This window comes from Cheilinus undulatus, linkage group 17 (assembly GCF_018320785.1).
Source record: "Cheilinus undulatus linkage group 17, ASM1832078v1, whole genome shotgun sequence".
Lineage (NCBI taxonomy): Eukaryota > Metazoa > Chordata > Actinopteri > Labriformes > Labridae > Cheilinus > Cheilinus undulatus.
The window spans coordinates 32,050,287-32,071,582 of NC_054881.1; the positions used below are offsets into that span (position 1 = coordinate 32,050,287).

The 21,296-nt window shown below is 39.0% G+C and overlaps 1 protein-coding gene across 1 annotated transcript; it reads right to left on the reverse strand.

Moving 5' to 3' along the window:
• Nucleotides 1-332: 332 nt before the first annotated feature.
• Nucleotides 333-19,824, reverse strand: bnip3lb (BCL2 interacting protein 3 like b). Its single transcript, XM_041810530.1, has 6 exons — nucleotides 19,305-19,824; nucleotides 14,181-14,412; nucleotides 9,286-9,364; nucleotides 8,790-8,893; nucleotides 6,018-6,167; nucleotides 333-3,057 (listed from the first exon to the last, which is right to left on the reverse strand). The coding sequence occupies exons 1-6, from the start codon at nucleotides 19,360-19,362 to the stop codon at nucleotides 3,009-3,011; spliced, it is 672 nt and encodes a 223-aa protein (XP_041666464.1). The 5' UTR covers nucleotides 19,363-19,824; the 3' UTR covers nucleotides 333-3,008.
• Nucleotides 19,825-21,296: the final 1,472 nt, after the last annotated feature.

Below are 21,296 nucleotides of genomic sequence, written 5' to 3' on the forward strand. Positions count from 1 at the left end.
GGCCCTGGAAGGCTTGTAAAGATAGAGGCTAAAATGAATGCGATAAAATATGAGAAAAGCCTATCCTCCTTTTCGAAGGCACAGTAAGCATGATTAAAGGATGGATCGGTACATCATTTGAAAATGTAATCAGGGGAATTAGAGTGGCATTTAGTAAATTAGATTCATTTCTTTCCTGTGACATTACATACCCAGTCATTAAGCCTCATTGATAAAATCTTGAATCTGTTAATCTTAAAAAAATCAGAATAAGACTGAAAGTTTCCTTTGAGTAATTAACATAACAGTCATTCAATCAGAATACTTAAAATGTAAGGAGAGCACTCGGTGAATAGTTTCATTCAGGTAATCTTTAATGACAAAATGTTTATCAATTTCTCCAATGTAGTGGGAAAAAGAAAAATCAAAGCAAATGCATCATTACAATAACTACTGTTGGACAGTTTCGGTCTGAGGGAAATATCTTTCCACACCAGTTTATATTAGGCCCTGCCATCAATGAAATGGGGGTTTGTTTTTAACACTATTAAATGCCATCAGTGTCAAACTGGACTCCCGCTCTGTGCGTTCACAATCTTTCTGCACCGTCAGGAAAAAAACAAAACAAAACACGACAAGACATGACATCTTAGAAGAAACCAAACATGAGAGAACAATTCAAAGTATCGCTGTCAAGCGCTGCATGTATACAGACGCAGGCAGAGATGTGTGAGTGGCACAAAACAACAGAGCAGTACCTCTGCGGCTGGAGCGGAGACACTATCCTAGTTAACACTTGTTCATGAGCCTTTCAAAATAAGGCTCGAGTGAATATATGAGGTCAAACAGTATTTGAAGAACTCCCTTAAACTCAAGCCCAACTGTCAACAGTAATGGATTTTTAGGTTGGATGCTTGTGATTTTTATAATTTTTACAAAATATTTCTTTTTTATTACAATGCTGCTATGACTAAACACAGTCCACTTTTGTAAAAGCATATTGCCTTATAAAACTTTTCTTTGAAACTAATCACAAGTTCAATGTTAAGGTAGCATTATGCCAAACTTTACAACTGGAAACGCTGGATTTATTTCTGACTGAAGGCAATTTGCTCCAAAAACAACCATTTATGTCATGCTGAAATAAAAAATAACTTACTGGAATAACACATCTGACATATGAGCAACTTTACCTATTACATATTATTTTTCCCCAAGTCTGGTCATTTGGGTCAAAACTGATCAGATGTTACTTCTTTGAATTCATTTTCTAACTAAATAATTTAACATTTTTACCCACCTATTATCTAAGCATCCTTTCCTTTCAAAGGCTCTCTCCAAAGTTCATAGCTAAGGTGGTATTATAATCACCCTTAAAGCTGGAACTCTTTATGCCAAAAGCTGTACAGACATGATTATATTTACAGGGATCAGCCATTTGATAAAATGCAAACATCTTCCCCAAATATTATTCGACTCAAGTCCAGCCATTTATGCCGTGAGTGATCAGTCCAACCTCAGAGATACCGCACTGAAGTTAAAATCAGAAAATGAGCTTTTCCATCATGCTGCAGACCTTACTGAACATACCTTGACTCATACAGCAGTCTATTTAAGTCAAAAACACACACACCTCCTGTCAGTCATTTACATGGTGCTGCACATATGCAGAGTGAGAATAACACTCCCGTGTACGCTCAGACCCAACCAGGCATCAGTCCCCTTCACCTGCAGCTGGATGAAGAAATCCTGGTTGTTTTGTGGACATTTTGTTGGGAGTGTTAAAATAAAAGGCTGGCTACCACTGGGAATTTTACTTTAACATCTCCAAATCCACCTTATATCCACGAAGTAAAATTTAAGTATTTCATATTTCATTTTAAGCATTCATTGTTTATGACTAAAATATGTCAATTATCATTAAAATAAATGAAGTTTTCAAAAATCCAACTCCCATTTTCTTTTTTCTACCTTTTTGCTCTCCTTTAAAATGATAAAAAAAGGTCACAATCATCTGAGCACCAGCCATATCTGGTTGACTGGACTGACTGGACTATCTGGACTGTTGTGTCTCTATGATATGTTTCAGTCACACCAGGAGACTCACTGGAAAAAAAAAAAACATGGACACTGAATATTGGACAAATGACTGAACCTTCTCAGACCCCGCGGTTACCCTAAACCCAACCACAAAATACTGATAGCGTACTTACTGGGAGGGACACACTGCCTGCCTGCACAACACACCTAACCCTGGTTTCCAGTTTCTGATAGATTTTACGTCATAGTTTTCAAAATGTCACAGAAATCTCTCTCATCTGGCAGACCCCCCCCCCCCCCCAGGAGAACTCATGAGTGCTTGTGGTTTGGGATGGCCACTATGGTAACTTCTTCCATCATTACAACTTCTCAATAAACCACCACTGTCTGAAAATAAATAAAAAACAATATAAGCTACAGAGAATTGAAAAAATTGGAAAAGGCATGATGACATTTTCAGTTTCTGTAGCCAACTCTGAATTCAGTCGAACCCTTTTGGAGATTGATTGTTGGGCTACTCAAGAAGGTGGCACAATCTGTGGTCAGTTCTAAAACTGGGCAGTCCCCCCTTATTATCACACGATCAAAGGGAACAGCATGTGTAGAAGAGAAGAGTTTGGTTTGATGCTGTGACGTTTTGCCTGAAAACCCACCCGTTAAAAACCCAATCTCTACGGAAAAGGGAAACATGACCTTATTCGTTCTTTGAAAAGCTTTTACAAATAAGTGAAGGATTTAAGGGAGAGGAGGGGGGATTTCTACAGACAGTCAGAATACAGCGATCAAGAAGAAAAGGGCACGGGGTAGAGGGGGGGTGTAAGGAGGGGAGACGGCGGATGCATTTCTCCTGAGAACAAGTCATATCTCAGGAGGGGGGAGAGGGGGGCAGGCGGGGCAGAGGGAGGAGAGATGGGCGTTCTTCTCGCAAGAGCAAAACTTTCTTAGACGACTCCTGGCCACTTCTCAGGCACTTTTCTTCAGTTTCAGGTTCAAAAAGAGCTGGCAGGGGGCGTGGTCAACCTCTTTCCAATGTAGACTCTGTCAATGAGAACATACACAGACAGGGAGAAGGTTTAATCAGGGCCTCTTGATCAAAACAATAACAAAATACAATGATGATTCCCTGCTACTCCAACCCTTCACTGGTGAAAACAAGCTGACACTAAAAAGTTACTTGTACTGATATGAAACAATGTAATTTTAAAGCATGAGTCACTGCACAGTACTATCATCATACCATAATGTTACACTATTTATACAGAGGCCAGCTCATGTTATGTTAGCAATCACACAGAGGCCACCGGTGTCCCACTTTGAGTGGTGCTGATTTAACTGGTGACAGTCAGACAAGCAGATGTTTTGAGGACTGGATTTTTGGGGAGTCTTGTTTACATCTCAAAGAACAAACATGCAATATCGCTATAAAAATAATTTACCGGTGCCTGCAGAAACACTATAGTCACACAGTTATGGTGATAAGCATTTGAAAGGGCATATAGGCAATGATGTAGATGCCTCTTCAGAGCAATGCAATTTGAGGTGTCATGCTAAGAAAAACTTTTTGTTTAAAGCCAAATAGTTTTGTCTATGGACACGAATTGTCTCAGGGACATTTTAAAACTAGAGCTGTAATTTTGATTTCACTTCCCTTTTGTCACACTTTGAAATCTTCCTTTTTTCTTTAACACTGTATTTGTTTAATTTAGGGATTTTGTGCTGTATTAAAATGAGGGTAAATGACTTCCTGTGCAGATACAGATTGTATTTTAAAAGAAAATTAGGAACTTCAGGTAGATAGACGATTATTATGAAAACTTAGCTATAGAAAAATAAACGTTTTATGGATTCAAATGAAATAAGGGATCAGTAAAAGGGTAAATGTTTAATAATAGGATGAATTCAGCATATTATGCCTTTATCATAAACATAAACCAATCTAAGGGACCGCTTGTTTATATCTGAAGACCGGAACAGAACTAGAGAGCAGTTGACATTTTCCCAGGGCTTTCTATGGTTTAAGTAGTCTCTGACATTTATTCTCAAAGCCATTTTCAGAGGGATGCAAATGTGTGCCTGGAAAAAAATCAGGCGCAAAAAAATCTGTGATGTGCTTTTATTTTGAAGGATGCATCTCCACCCCTTTGTTCTATTATATTTTCTGTTCCATCTCAAGTCCAAACTGCCCCATTTTTAATTCAAAAGGGTTATGATAGGAAAGTGTAAGAAATTAAGGTCACGACTGGTCATTAAAGAGATGGTAGCGGGTCCTGACACTAAACCAGTAGGAGACCAATAATCTGTAGTATAATCCATGTATATCTGCATAGAAAATATTTATCTGAGGCCTACTTTTCCAAAAGTTTACAAACCAAAAAGTGACTGGACACATGAGTGGAACTACAGACAGCCATATGGTTGATGCACTGATATGCTGGTAGAGATTAATAGAAAGTTCTTCCAAGATGATTGCAGATGTCCTTAAACACAGCAGAATAGACATTTTGCTTTTCTTCAGCCTGTTCATATGCTTTCAGACAATACTAGGACAGTATAGTAACAATTTGAAGAAGTATGCATAAGACTGGCATGACAATGTCATTCACATGAAGGAGGCTTTATAAACGTTTATGATTGCTGTCATTATGTCACATTTAATGCCATAAATTAAGAGCATACCCACTTCTACACACACCACTGGACATCCCAAATCAAGAGTGGACGTTTTTAGTGCACCTTGCACTCTGTCTGGTTGCCCTGCAGCTCTCTTCCTTTCCTGGAGAGCCACGTAAGTAAAAACCAGATCTTACCCCACTCTCCCCTATAGTTCTAGTCTTTCTGCTAAGGCAGCTGGCAGCAGCCTTACTTCACTGTACTAAGAAGTAAAGAGAGGTCAAACAATGTCAATTTTGCATTAAAGGTGACATAATGGACTGAATGACACTTTATGAAAACATTCATATACGTTTATAAAGCCTTCTTCATATTATGATTATTCCAGTGTCATGTCTTATGCATACCCATTCAAATAAAGTGTTACTGACAATACTAACAGAGACCACAAAAAACAGCTTCAGATGTGAGAAATCTTGACCTTTGCCTGCATGTTTAAGCAGACATCTGTATATAGAGATTATTCAGCATCTATCAATACATCCTTAGTGTAACATCTAAATGGGACTTTACTCAGGATAGATAGAAGAAGCTTATGGCAGTTTAATATAGAAATGTGCTAAAAGCCTTCTAATGAACATGTATACATACATCTGGACCTGACTTTCCAAAATGGAAAACTGCCATCTGCTTTGCTATTTATAAAATTTTCAATATTATTGTATATAGCACTAATCTAATTTATGGGAAAAAACACTCTGGACAAAACTGAACCCATATAATCTGTAAAAGAAATGAGACAAGAGATTCAAAGTTGCAAAGCTGTAAACAACATTTCTGTATACAACAAGAATTTAAAAAATAATAAAGAACACAATTAAAAGTGTATTGGCCATTTCCCTCATTAAACTCTCCATAAACAATAGTTTTTGATGCATGAGAGCACCGCAGTGAGTTATTATCTAACAGGAGAAACCCCAGAGAGGCCAGCAGGGATGTTGTGATTATGACGGGTTTGTTAACGACGCTCATTGCATACCAAATCACATCCGAGAGGTGTTGGAGGTATCATCATGGGGACATTATCTGATTGAGAAGCAGGGATTATGGAAACATGTGGTATCACAACACAAAAGTGCTCCTGGGAGTGTCGGAGCTCACTATGAGACAGCAGGTGCACAGCCCTTCAGTCAGCAGCTGCTCTGCATGCCTGTCAGACTAATAAGAGGAGCTCACAGTGGATGTACAGCTCCCCCTAGTGGACACTGGATGTTGTAGCCTCAATGAGCAGATTTCTGTGATGGTGTAAAAGCTTGTTTCCACCCTGACAACTAGATCATATTTTGTCATGATCATTCATTGCGTGATCTTTGTTGTTTCCTTCTTACCCCAGCCCCAGGGCGAGAATGTGTGATAGTAGCAGCGAAGGGATGAAGACTTTGAGGAACTCAGCAGAGAAGATGCCTCCTTTCTTCATTGCTCCAGTCTTCCTCATGCTGAGTGTTACTGAGCGCCGAGGGTGACGGAAATGAAACTCCCTGCATAAAAAACATCAACCATGTCATTGTTTACATCCATACATCTAATGTTTAGGTCAAAAACAAGTTCAAACTTGCTAACAGCCCTTCATTAAAGATATTCGCCATTTTCAATAACTCTCCATTGAACACCTTGGTGTATTAGGTACTAGCTTGTCTGACTAAGAAGAAAATTGGAAGACACTAAACCAGAAATTGGGATTGCAAATAACAAAGTAATCATTCAATAAAAAAGAACATTAGTTGGATCAGTGGGATGAAGTTGCTATCAAGACACCAATCATGAGAACAGAAATTAACTCCACACTACTAATATTGACTTTGGGTTTCTAGAGAGTCTCTTATTTGATTTACAGTTTGATCTCAGGACATTTTTCAGAAGCAATTACATGAGATGCTTGAACAGACAGAGTCCCTTTACTAATTCAGCCCAGATATATCTGAGCCATTTGGTGGCAATGAGAGCCAACAATTACATTTGCAATAATGTTATAACTTGGAAAAATAATATATAATACATCTGACCAACATCATTACCACTAACTCCTGGTATGCTGGCTTTTGAAAAGATGTATGTTTTATATGTTTGAAGATGTTGGCTAGATAGTCCTAAAATCTGTCATACACTCACCAATCACTTCATTAGGCACACCTGTTCAACCACTTAATACTGCAAATACCTTACCAGCCAATCACATGACAGCAACCGATGCCTTTAGGCATGCAGACATAGTCCTGAGGTCAAACCAAGCATCAGAATGGGAAAGAAAGGTGATAGAAGTGACTTTGATAACATGATTGTTGTTAGTGCCAGATGGGCTGATCTGAGTATTATAGTCACTGTATTGGGATTTTCTCACACAATCATGTCTAGGGATTACATAGGATGTTCCAGACATATTCACAAGTCTGAGAAAGAGCATGATGGCTCAAAACCTCACTTGTTGCACATAAATGCTTCAAACAGGCGTGAATACCTTTGTTTTCTTCCTGCTTTTTCTTTGGAATCCAGCACCAGTTTATTGATGTGCATGCTTTATTTTGTTTTCTCTACAACGGGAGAAAACCACACTGGGAGCTGCTCTTGTCAGCTAAAGACAGGAAACTGAGGTGTAAACATGAAAGCCAATGTCATTTTAATCACACTACCTCCCGCTATGATGCTCGGATTGAACAGCAGATCGTTTTGACCATGTCCACATGCCTAAATGCATTGGTTGCTGCTCATCTAACACACCAGATATACTCTTACATTCATCTGGGAAAGCTCCATAAAGAGAGTTTGGGAAGGGGAGGATTTTTCAAAAATTCCTATAATGTGATTGGACAAATGTTCCGACTGTCGCATTCATGACAGGCAAATCAGAGTAACAAGACAAAATATGGTTGTACGCAGGCTAGACTCCACAACAAACTGAGCGGCAAAGCTGCTGCAGTATATGAACAGTGAATGATGGTGTGGCTAAACTTATTCCAACGCTGGTCGGAAGAAGAGTGATAACATCTCTTCTGCCAAAAGAAGCTCCAGTGTGACTCTTAGCTCTCTTTTTAATAAAGTAATGTAGAGCAATTCTGAAAAAAAACAGCTGCTTTTTTACAGCTGCATCTGAGATAATTGCTTCAGTGGTGGTTGCCACTGTACACAGCCTTCCACAACAACTAAACCCACCTCATGCCGAGGCAGGTCAGGAGAAGTGCAAACATCTTTTCCATTATGAAAAACTTTCAGTGTGGCTCTTGTTTTAATAAAGAAATTTGTCCCAGTTCTGATAAAACTGCATCTATACTATTGCTAAATCCGAGCTAATCACTCCACCATTGTATATACCAACTCAAGGTAGAACAGCCTCGCAAACTCATGCCGAAGTAGGCAGAAAAGCAAAGTCAGTGCTGTTTTCTACTCTTTATTTAATAAAAAATGTGGTCCACTTCTGATAAGTACCGCTGCTACAGGACAGCTACATCCGGGCTAACTGCAACACTTGCGAAAGCCACTGCTAACTCTTCGAATCCAACTAAAGCCCACCCTTAGCTACCACCTCTTTCACCTCAAATGGCACTGACTGGCCCCAATTGTTTCCTGTTCAGCAAAAATGTTGTGGATTGGAGCTTTTCAAGATGGATTTGCCTGATGACAGAGATGGAGTCTGGCAAATTTATCTGCTTTGCAAGGTTAGGTTGCTGCCATGTAATCGACTGATCATATATCTGCGAATAGTTCTTTAGTTCTTTTAAAATTTCCAATATTTTCATAAAATTTATAAGCATTGGTGCATTAAATGGATCATAAAATATCACCAGGCTCCTTAAGATTTTTTGAGATTAGATGGTTGTGCACCAGTTACAAATATAGGGGTGATAAATTATGGAAACATTTATATCTTTGGAATATAAAAAGCAGAGATAACCTAAGACAAAAATATAAGTATCACATATTTAACTCTTTAAAAGTTCAATTAGCATCAACAGTTTCCTACAGTATCTGACCGCTGTCTTTATTTTTGTGCTTTAAACTATGCTTTAGGCTCTAATGAATAACCTCTTAGTCAGGACAAATGAGCAGCTGTGTGCAAAAGGTTACCTTGGAAACATTAGGTCCGTGTTCACTGAGTTGAGACTTACTTGGGAGGAATGTTTTCCGGTCGACTGGACCAGTCCGCAACCCAATCTGCGTCCTTCATCAGGATGTCCATGTCCCTCTCCTTTTCCAATGCATCCTCTTCTGACTAAAGACATAAAAACACAAAAAGGTAAAATAATTCAGCAATCTTAGAGTGTACATTTTACATCCATGGTGAGTTTTCTTTCAAGACAATGAATTCCTGCTCTGTATTTTATTGAGTATGTGTAAAATGGACACAGAGACCCATCATGCTGTTGGATATGTTTTTGGGAGAAAACTGAAAATTCTCAAAGGTACTCTACAGAGAGGAAAAGATGGAAGAAGATAAGTACTACTGAAAACACATGCTGTGAAAAGAGACAGATCACTACACTGGGTGTGGTAGCAATCTCTATGGAAACTAGAGGCAGTTGTACATCTCCTATAAAACCGGTGGCTGTAGTTGCCATGGCAATAGACTGATGGAGAACCTGAGAGAAAAACACAGGCGCTTACTTGGCTATCTCTTCTGCTGGTCAAGTCCACGTCAAAGATGATCTGTCCATCATCCTGGGGACTGTGGGGCCGTGGAGGGCTGTGGGAACAGTCCAATGAAAAACAGAGTCAGTGTTATGAACTCATGGCTCCATATGAACCTGAAATATTCTCATGGTAATATTTCCAAAAGTTTTTTGTGTTCATTGGCTGGTAGTTGTTTGTACAACTGTGTGAAAGAGCACTACAAACATTTTCCATGATGAGATAAGCTGCAGCAAAATCACCCTGGGAAACCTGAGTTAATAACCTTTAAAGCTGCCTATTGTAAATCTTAAGGGTGGTAGGGTTGGTCACTTCTCTGATATCTTAAATTTTCATGGTTATTTCTTCTATTTCCTCATTTGATTTATGTGGATGAACTAAACACAAACAATCTTAAGTCTGAAAACAGAAAAAACAAATTTAGAACAAAAAGTAAGCACAGTTGTGTTTGGTTGATTAATTCTTTGTTGTAACAATGCTTCTTTGCAATGAATCAACTAAACAAGTCATATTGGCAATTTAACTATTTATTCATTTAACAAACAGGAGCTTTAGTAGCGTGTGGAAGAACCATACAAAGCCACAACAGCCTGACACCTCCTCCTCATGCTGGTCACCAGCCTGGTCACACACTGCTGTGGGGTGGCATCCCATTCTTCAACCAGCACTTGTCACAAGTCAGCCAGTGTGGTTGTGTTGGTCACTCTGGCATGAACAGCACACCCAAGCTAATCCCACAAGTGTTCAATGGGGTTGAGGTCAGGACTGCTGGCAGGCCATTTCATCCTCTCCACTCCCAAATTCTGGAGGTAGTCTCTGATAAACCCCGTTCTGTGGGGGCGAGCGTTGTCATCTTGGAGGATAGAGTTTGGTCCCAGACTGTGGAGATGTGCGATTGCCACTGGTTGCAGAATCTCATCTTGATGTCTCTCTGCATTGAGATTGCCTCCAATGATGACAAGTTTTGCTTTTGCCAGTGAGGAGATGCCGCCCAACACCATCACACTGCCTTCACCAAAACGTGTTTCTCTATCAGTGCATCTTCTCCACATTTTGACCCTACAATCCAACTGCTGTAGGCAGAATCTGCACTCATTACTGAACATAACTTTCCCCCACATGTTCAGGTTCCAGTGCACGTGTTGCCAACACCAACGCAAACTGGCCTGACAGTGAAGGGCAGTCATGGCAGGCCTCCTGGCAATCCCATGAGACCGGATATTGGCTATGTGCAGTCTGTTCAGGATTGTGTGGGCAGAGAGCCGTTGGCCATATTGTCCAGCAAACCTTGACTGTACATCTGTAGAATACAGCGTATGGTTCCTAAGTGCTGACAAAGGGAGAAAACAGTCTTCTTGGAGTGTCAAAACAAGAGCAACAGCAAAATAAGCTGTTTGGCACTGGCAGAGAAGATCTTTCATGGGAGCCACCCACATACTCAGCTCTGCTGCTCATCCCACAAATGCATGTTCCTTACAACTGTGGCACCATTTAAAAGGGAAATAAAGAGGTTTTCCAATGGTATAAAATGGACAACCAAGAGGCATTGTCACAACAATGAAATCATCTACAAAACACAAATTCCCTTACTTTATGTGCTGAGTTTATATACAAATTAGACAGGACATTTTAATTTTTCTACATAATGACTGATCATTTACTTTTAAAAATTGAATAGCAGCTTCAGAAGACCCGAAATATGTCCATTAATATAAAAAAATAAACAATAATTCTTGGATAATTACAAAACATTAATGATTTTGTTCCATCAAGCTTACCTGCAAAATATTTTAGTGTCAAAATTTAAAGTAAAAAAAAAAGAAAAAAAAAACAATGGGAATTAGGCTGAATAATAAACAGCATTTTCATGACAATGCGGGATAAACTCCATAGCCAGAGGTGGAAAAAAGTACCAAACTATTGTACTAGAGTAAAAGTACAGTTACTATCATTAAAATTTACTTGAGTAGAAGTAAAAGTACTGGTCTATAAAGCTACTCAAGTAAAAGTAAAAAGTAAGCCATTTAAATTTTACCCAAAGTAGAGAGTTGAGTAGATACTTTTGATACCTGAGGAGCTTTCACAGTGAAATATGGCTTGTCCTTAATGTGCAATAATAACAATAAAATATGGACCTCTAATCAGGTCATTTATTATTATATGGTGTGACCTTACTTAAAGTACAATGCAACAGCTGTTTTGGGAATAAATATGGAACTATTCTCCTGCTATGTGCATGTACTGATCGTCATGTGTAGTGAAAGCCAAAGACTGGTTGTTTACATGTTGTTGGCAGGAAGCTTGGACCTTCTTGTTGTGACTTTTAGTGTTTATTTTTTTTACTCAGTACTTGATGCTTATTAAAGTGTAATTAAGTACAACACTTCTCTTAAAATATACTTAGTTAAAAGTAAAAGTAGTGATTTTAAAAACTACTCCAAAAGTACAAGTACACAAAAAAGCTACTCATTAACAGTAATTTGAGTAAATGTATTAAGTTACTTTCCACCTCTGCTCATAGCAAAGGACACCTGAAAAAAAGGAACCTATTTATGTAAACTGGCCATGAACTACTGTTAATCAGGGTGCATTGTTTGATTGTCTGATTTATGATATGTACAGCGTGTGTTACAGTAACTACATGGTTTTGTCTTGTGTCTTTATTAATGTAATGCTATGGATCCAAGCATTTCTGTAAACATTTATTTATTTATTGATTTATTTTATTTGTTTATTTTGACACGGACAATGTACTGCTACTTAGCTGTACCAGAGTTAGCTATTACATCAGCTTAGGATCTATACTGCCTGTGCAGTGCACATTGTAAAGAAATAACAACTAAAAAGTTTGTATTTTACAGCTAAATTAAAACTATTTACTACTTATTCCCTACTGAATTATGTAAGTAGGGAGAACTGTCAAAATACACTTCCTGACACTAAGCCATTGGACCCGCAATAACTCGGACTAACTGTGCCGTTACGTGTTCAGTACTAAATAAAGCTTCTCATCTTGACTCAGTGTATTCTACCCTAGACATTTATGGATGTTTGTAACATTTAAATATAAGTTGAAATGTTATCGTACAGAACTTATCCAGAGTGCTAAATCAATATACTTATAATGCTGCTGTTTTATGCATGTCTTTCCATCATTCTTCAGCATTATCTCCATTGGTAAACTTTTTATACACTATTTGGGCTTTCATTGAGTGTTGCATAATTTAATCTGGTGTAAATAGGAGGCACTGACTTGCTGTTCAACTTTATGTTACAAAACTTTGACTGGGAAAGCATGAGGTATTTATCCTTCTTTAACTGACAGTCCTCTCTTGTGAAATCTGGGCTGAAGTGAGTCTTACAGGGAGAAGTAAGAACACTTATTAACTCTGTGTAACAGGACACCCTGACTGTTCTACAAGTGTGTAGCCACTGTGTTAGTGTTTGCGTTCCTGCTATCAGAGTAGCTTGTTGACACAGTGTTTCTGGCCTGAATACTCCTAAACATCCTCAGCTGACACACTGACAGCTGACTGGTTCCCTGATAAGCGCTACTTTATCGTAGCCTCAAACATTACACACAAGCTCATGATGTGGCTGGTAGGCGAGGGGTCAGTACTTTTCTAACTTGCTTGATAAAATGAGAGGCAGAAAGACGTCATTTTTATTTTCAGAAGTCAGTTCAGGCCCTGAGCAGCGGTCGAGTCAGTGTCAACGCTGACTCAACGTGTTGAGATTGCTTTAATAGGAGAGAGGCCTCTCCTGATTTATGGACTGAGTTTGCTTCACTGCTGGAATATTTAAGTTAGGTGGTGGTTTGTAGAAGCAAAATAACCAATTCAAAAATTGCCTTAAAAATCCCTTTTTGTACGTTTTTAGCAGAAATCTAGGTGGCAAGGCTACAGTTAGATGACATTAAAGCTACTGACAGCTCAACATTTTAACTATTCTTCCATTTTTAAGTTATCTTTAATTGTTTAAATACAATAAATCATTGTGTTTTTAATTGGTAACACTTAGATATACAATCCTACACCCATATCTATGTAAGATAATTAAAACCATGAATGCAAGGGTTTGCAAAAGAGACAAAACTGGTTAAAAACCACAAGAAGAAGTACACAAGACAAATAGGACTAATCATCTCAACAAAAAGTAATTCTAGTTTTGGCTCCTTAGAAATGTAAATTCTGTAGCAGGTGTCTGTAAATTGAGAGCAAGTGAGGAGAAGCAATAAAGAGGAACAAACCCCCCTACCAGGCCTCAATCTTCCACAAGTGTAAACATAGTCTCATGTGAACCCAAGAACTCATGACTTTGTTTGAACTTTTCAATCACTGAGGAAATTCCTGTGCCCTCACCTGTATGTAATGTTAAGCAGATTAGAAACATAGCAGCCTTTTCACCTAAACCTATTTAGAGTGTAAGAAAGATTAGTTTGCTAGGTTTGTTTTTTTGCAGTGTTGGATAAATATTACAAATATTCTGGTTTGAAATGCAGTAAAGCAACCCTATAGCTTCAGGGAGCCTCATGCGTGCATGCTTTTGAACAGTTACATTATATTCAATAAGGATTTTTAATACTGTTAAAACAAGGTTTGTGTTTATTTCAAGCTGCACACAAAGAACTATGACTGCTGACAAATCTGTTTATGATTCTGTTGAGATGTGCCAGCAGTGGTTAATGTAGCCTCAAGCTGCAGGCCGAGCAGAGATGAACAGCTGACTTTCCAGATCTGCCATAAAACGATCTATCATCTTACATGCAGCCTCCTCTAGAGCTGAAATGGGATTGTAAAGCTTTTTTCACACATGCAGTTGTACTTCTAGAGACCTTTATAAAAAACGTTCATGTCCCCATTAAACACTACCTGTCACAGGAAGAGTTGCTGCGACTCGACTCATGCTGGGCGTCCAGCAAGATCTTCTCCATGTCTCCGTTGTGGATGGAAGATGAGGATGGGACGTGCTCCAGCCCCCCCACCATGGCCTCCTCTTCCTCCACCTGAGGGAGGGGCAGCAGGCCTTGGGCCGCGCCATCTGTGGAGGAAGAGTGGGCTGCTCCGGCTGCACCTCTGTTCATTTCTAACTCCACCCAGGACCCTATGTGAAGAAACATTTAAACATACTAATTACTCAACACCTCTATCAGAGATACAAATATTTAAGGTCTTGAGTTATTCTAATAATTCCACAGAAACGGAATAAACAGTTTCTTTCTTAAGGGCAACTTAATTAATCTGATGTTGATTACTTGTCCCACAATCCCATAAGGGCCCGTTACAAAAAATGAAGTTTACATTACAGAGGATATTAGCAATATCAAAAGCAAGGGAACGATGTTGTACTGGTTATTATCCCTGCTCTGATTCAGTCTCACCACATAAGGCACACCAAAAAACTGTTACAGAGTAGTATGCATTTTATTTGTGAAAATAAAATATCTATTCTATCATGAAACGTGTGACCTTTGATTATGTTGTGTGATTCTGGGGTATGAGACTGATTGATAAATTAACACAGCTATAAATGTCCGTTAAAAGCATTCAGTCAGAACTCCTGGTTCAGGCTGAGTTACAAACACTGTGAAAAGTCCCAGTGATGTCCTCCTAAATCATCACTCATTGAATGCCTTTTGTCCACTCAACTTTATTGCCCGACTTGGTCTTTTAAAATACAAGGCCTTATCTGAAACAGCTGGACTGCATGAATATGTTGTTACAACATAATATAAGATTCAATCAACAATTAGCACATCCGGATTCAAGTTTCAGGATCTTCTGATAACACAGAGCCTGTTTGGAGGCAAGCCAGTAAAGCAATGAGTCAATAGCCCAATAGATCCAGTGCAGGATCTTATAAGAAACAGGAGAAGGCTAAAGGGGAATAAAACCCATGGCAAGAAAAGATGAAGGTTAGTTTACATGTTGTCACAAGATGCCACTACTTAGGAAAAATAAAAAGAACAAATCTATCACTATCGCTCTTTGCTTCTGGAGAAGGTGACAAAGCACTGTCAGTCATGCTTTGTTATAACCAAATTATGGTTAAGTTGTGTTTATAATGGCCACACAATACTGGATTTTTGCTAATATTCAGAATGCTGATATTTAAAAATTAATTTTTGCTGATTTCAATAGTGATTCTAACATGTAAATGTATTTCAGACTGCAGACTTCAGTCCTTGAAACCCACATTAAAGTTGGTCCTGCCTAAAACTCCAACAAACCTTTTTAATGGTATTTTAAATGGACTTTAGCTTGTATAGCGCTTTTCTAGTTGTTTGACCACTCAAAGGGCTTTTACGCTGCAGGTTAGGGCTAGACAATTGATTGAAATTCAGATTAAATCACAATATGGCCTGCTGCAATTTTCAAATTGCAGAAGGTGAAACATTTCTTTACCTTGAAATGTGTAGAAGTATCAGATAAGACTTTTTGCAGCCGAGATGTAATGCTCTACACATCATTTAAACATTGAAGTGTCAATTTTAGTAATAGTTTACAAAAATCCTTCTTTCCTTATTTCTGTGTATTATTATTATTTTTTTTTTTTTATCAAAATGGCGGCACAGGGTTAGCGCTGTTGCCTCACAGCAAGAAGGTTAGGGCCTCTGTGTGCAGAGTTTGCATGTTCCCTCCGTGCACGTGTTGGTTCTCTGGCTTTCTCCCACCACCAAACACATGCTCATTAGGTTAATTGGTGATTCTAAAAATTGGCCGTAGGTGTGAATGTGAACATGCCTGGTTGTCTGTCTCTTCCCTGCGATTGACTGGCTACCAGTCCAGGGTGTACCCTGCCTCTCGCCAAATGACAGCTGGGATAGGTTCCAGCTCCAGCCCCCCCACAACCCATAAGTGGTATAGAAAATGGATGGATGGATGCAATTAGATTATTTTCCCAAATTGTTCAACCCCACTTCAGGTCACACCTACCTATTCACTACACATTCACACACTAATAGCATAGGTTTCTTTCCATACCCAAGGCCTGTGTTTGGCTAATACAGAACTTTTTAGAGGCCGTGGCACTACAAAATGCAGAAAAAACACACTTAAAGGCAGAGAACATAGGAGATGAGAATATTTCAAAATGATTTCCTAATCCTAAACTGGTAGGAAGAATAAGACAGACATGCAGAACATGTACGTGAAAGAAGTTCACCAGTGGAGTACCATTAACCGTGTGTGATGAAAGGGCAGTAAATGCCTGCCCATGTGTGCTGTGGTTGCTGGTGGACCTTGACTGTGATATATGATGCGGTCTCTGATGTACGTGAGCTCAGGCATGGACTGCCAACCGAGGAGGCACTGGGTGTCAGAGCCAAGTTCAAAAATAAAGATGCAGGGGAACCTGCTAGGGCAATAATTTGGAGCTAAAAAAAAAAAAAAAAAAAAGGTGGTAAAACTCTTGTCATGCAGCGTCATGAAACACTTTCTATGCTCATCAAACTAAATAGGAGTGAAGCGTACCAAAGAGGTCATTTGACCCTGTAACAGTATGTAAACAAAATGTTCACGTTGGCTTACAGAGGACTGAATTTCACCGGCATCTGGCCAGTAATACCCCCAACCCAAACCGTGGCCCCTCCCCCCTCCTAAACAGGCCTCGACTCAGCACTCGCACTCATCCTGCAGATTACACGGCAGACTGCAGGCCAAGCCGCTGTTGACAACCCATTGTCTTCACTCCATGGACTAAAACCAGCATGGCTCTGACACTCCCGAATGTTCTAGGCACAGAGCAGTTATCAGCTGTTGGGTGGGTTTAGAGGACTCAGACACGATGTGACCTTTTTGATCCACTGATACTGAGGTTCAGACAGGAGTGAGGAGCACTGGAAATGCTTCTTGCCTGAAGATCTCAGGTATTAGGGAAAAAAATGTTTATGACAGTTGTGTGGCAGCTTCGGGAAATGCCAAAAATAACATAGTCTCAGATAACAGACCACACTGCTGGCTTATTCATCTGATATCTTCAAGGTCTTACTGTCCCCGATGCTGTGTCTCAGCATATGTTGTGAAGTCTTAAATGTCCTGGTGCACAAACAAAAAATACTGAGAATATTTCATACTTCAAAAAATAACTTATTCTGGCTCTGTCGGATGAAATTTTGACCACTAAGTTAAACAGACAAGAGCAGATGTGTTTAAAAATGGTGCTGAGTTAATGTTGTGGTAGCAAGGGATTATGGGGCCCCAGACAAAATAAAATGTCTGATCCTTCTGAAGTGTTTTCAGGCCTTCGCAAGTTTCTATTCCCATATTAAATGCATGTAGGAAACTCATCATTAAGATGAGGTATATAAGCAAAAAAGATGGACTATTAAATTACAAATGATACTGAAATATAACCTAAAAGTGGATTTTTTTCAGATACAGGTGGCAACTGATCTCATTATAGGAAGTAAGACATAGACTGATATCCTTACTAGGCAGACAATATATTGAGGTTTTAAGATGTAACAATACTATTAAAATTGGGACAAATGGTAGGACAATATTGTTTATCTCTATAATTTCAGTTAAAAAAAATAGAAAGATACGAGGCCTATACTCAATAAAAAGATTTGTTTCCAGTAAGAACCAACTAGATAATCTATTCTGAATGTTTAGTCTAAATAAGACAGACATCTATTTATGTTATAACATTTCAGGTGCAGCTTTTTCCTCAAAAAAAAAAAAGTTTATTTTTGCTGCCATTTTTCATCTACATGTTGACTTTGTAGAGTTGACTGTTTATAAAAGTGCCTGTGTCACATTTGCCATGAGGACCTGACTTAAAACTGACTTGATTTATGTTTCTTTACAGAAAAAATATCATGGTATGTTTCCTGTATCAAAAAAAAGAAACATCAAGATATGATTTTTGGTAAATATCCCCAAGCTCCTAGCCTTACAATGCAAAAAAAAAAAAAAAAAAAAAAAAAAAAGAATTGTAAACTTTACTTCAGTCTTCCAGTCAGTGGAAGAAACTTGCTTACTCAGTGAACAAATTCTTAAAGCTCATCATCCACCAATGGCTCTCTGTTACTGGTTAAAGATTTGATGCCTCCCATTAAATAAACAAGTGGCTGGAAAGTTTTATTCCTGTCTGGTGTGTGAGTCTGCATCTATCAGCCTGCCTGTACACTGCTATGAGCTGTAACACTTTCCCTTCTTTCCTCACGTCCAAAACGTCTGTCCCCTTATCACTGATGCCATAAATAGCATACCAGGTCACGGCCCCCATAGTGTGGTAACCATGGCGGCTCTATGAGAAGGACCCTTCGTCAGTGAAGCAGTGTAATAAACATGCCTTTGTTTACGTCCCCAATGGCTTACGCAAGACGGGGTCTTTTAAGAGCCAATCCCATTTGTTTTAACAACAGAAAATGAACAGAACACATTTTCCATACAACTTATTAAAATCTGTTAACATAGTTTTTAAGTATGTCATTGGCTAAACGTTAGTCCAATTGATAATCTATTTAGAAATGACCACTTTAAATGAGAGAATTCTTCAAATGGGCGGACTAAATTCTTCTTTAAGCCGGAATACGATATATACAAAAATAAAAAAAATATCTATATACATATGAAGAACTAACAGTAAAGAAGAATTTGATGATGAGTGCAAACTGTCCATATTTCTCTGCTACCATTTTTGCTAATTCTGCCTTCTTCCATCTCGCCTTGTTGACAATTGCTTAAACCCACCCCTACCCCTGCTCCTGCTTCGCTCATTGGCTTACTCGCCTGTCAGTCAGGCATGCTGATTCCCCATTGGTGCCACTACTGTCAATAAACACACGGAACATAGCGTACTTACGTCTACCCCTTGACTGTAGCTTCAAGGCGAAAATTTTGGAAAAATATGAAAAACCTATTAAAAATAATCAACTCCCACATATAAAACAATACAATTTAAACAGTCATGCATTCCAGCACGTCTCCTAAAGACAAAACATGATAACGGGCACCTCTAGTTAGGAATTTGGGTAACATTTAGCTTACCGTTTAGCCCAGAGTCTCCGTTGTTGTCTGTTGAAGTAGTGTTAGCAGCGTCGGACATGGTGGTGCTTGGTGACCAGGGCGGGTTGCATAAAAGGCTCAAGTCAGCGCAAAACGCGTACTGCTTTATCACACATCCAGACGTGTGATAGTACAACTGACTCCGGTGGCCCTCTGCTCCGGTTTTCAGCGAGCGGCTAGCTAAGCTAAAGCGCCGCTGCCGTTTGTTTCCCGTCCGTTAGCTTGTCTGGAAGCAGTAGCCGCGAGCCGCTCAGACCCCCCTCCCTGCAGCTGGGTGCTGACGTCACACTGTCCCGTTGATAACAAAAGAGGGAGAGGAAGGCGAATTACATAACGAGCAAGCGAAAATGTAACCCCAGTAACTACGCGGTGAACTAATGACTTTCATCCACTTTTCTTCTTTAAAATAAATCCAAAAGATTTGACATATGACGACTGGTGTTAATCCAATTTCCCCGTGTAGGAGTAGGCGTGCCTGCAACCACGTACACAGCACACGCCAGAGCAGACACGAGGCAGATGTGTGCCAAAGTCTAGCTCAGTCACCGCACAACATATCAGCTGATTTCAATAAACAACCAGGGGCTCCAATACCAGGGAGCGGCTGACTTACTGCACGTTCATTGGTCCGATCAGGTTAAGTTTTTTCACGGCGGATTTTTCACAGTGAATGTTAAGAGAACACCGCAGTCTGTGCAATACAGCCTTCAAGCAAAGCCTGTAGTCCCGTCTGCCTGGGCTGTTTCAGTAATGGAAGCTCCAGGCAGAGGTGTTAATAGGGGGTTTTCAGCCCCAAGAAAGACAATTACACAGGCCCCCCTGAGCTGGCGAGCTAAGCAAAAAATGTTATGATGTTTTACTACTATCTATACATTTTAATGTATTTTTGAACTATAATTTACCTACATAAATGAGCAACATTTTTACTATGGTTAGATTGAATTTATTTTTAATGTTTCCTTCATATTAGTTATGTGTTTATAAGCTTTTTGGAAGAACTGCAACAGAACTTCGAGCTCTCCAGAGTGTCCACTCTCCCCTTTGAGTAAAAGAAAGCTTCCTGTTTGAATGGCAGCAGATTGGGATACAGCTATAGCAAGGTGATTAAATAAGACTGCATAGAGTTTTAAGCATCAAATAATTAGTAAGAAATTTTATCACGTGTTTTTTTTCTTTATTGACAAGAAAGTTTAATAGAAGAGCTCTGTGTCTTAGGGCTGAAAAGTGTTTCTAATGAATTTAAGCAAGCAAGTGCTCTGTAACAACAGGAGCCATAGTCTGCTTACCTATAAACTGATTTTTTTAAACAAATTCACTAGCATTTTAAAAACTTTTTTAAATTTGAGAATAAACGCCTTTAACAAAGTTGAAACAAATGCATACATAAGGTCTAAACAGTCACTTTTAACTTTGTGTGTGTTTTATAATTTTACAATGCCAATCAATACTCTGAAATGTCATACTTTTTATGTGTAACCCACTTACCATTGGATTTGGACTCTCAATGACTGTAAATGTGTGTGGTTTTCAAATTTTAAGCTTTTAAATCACCAATTACGCAAACTTTCCCATTTACCTGCATTCATTTTGATAGGACGTTTTTACCCAGAAACAGGTGGGACTGGCATAATTTGGGCACAGTACCCCCATTGGGTTGGAGCTATCAATTCCCTTAGTATGAGACAATATACCATTTTAGTTTCTAGGTCAGTGATCATCTGGCAGCATCAGGCCCTCCACATCTTCCCATCTGGCCCCCAGAAAATGATCAAATTCAGAGAATGTGCAGAGGAAAAATAAAGTGAGGTATCTCAGGTATCTTTTATAAACTTCCTACAGCTATTTAAACAACCTCCCAAACAGCTGAGATGAAATGCTAGTAGCAGTCAGCCGCTACTAGCAAATAAGATGCATGTTAAACACAAATTCATCAGTCCGTTGTTGACTAAAGTTGACATTTTCTTTGTCCACTTT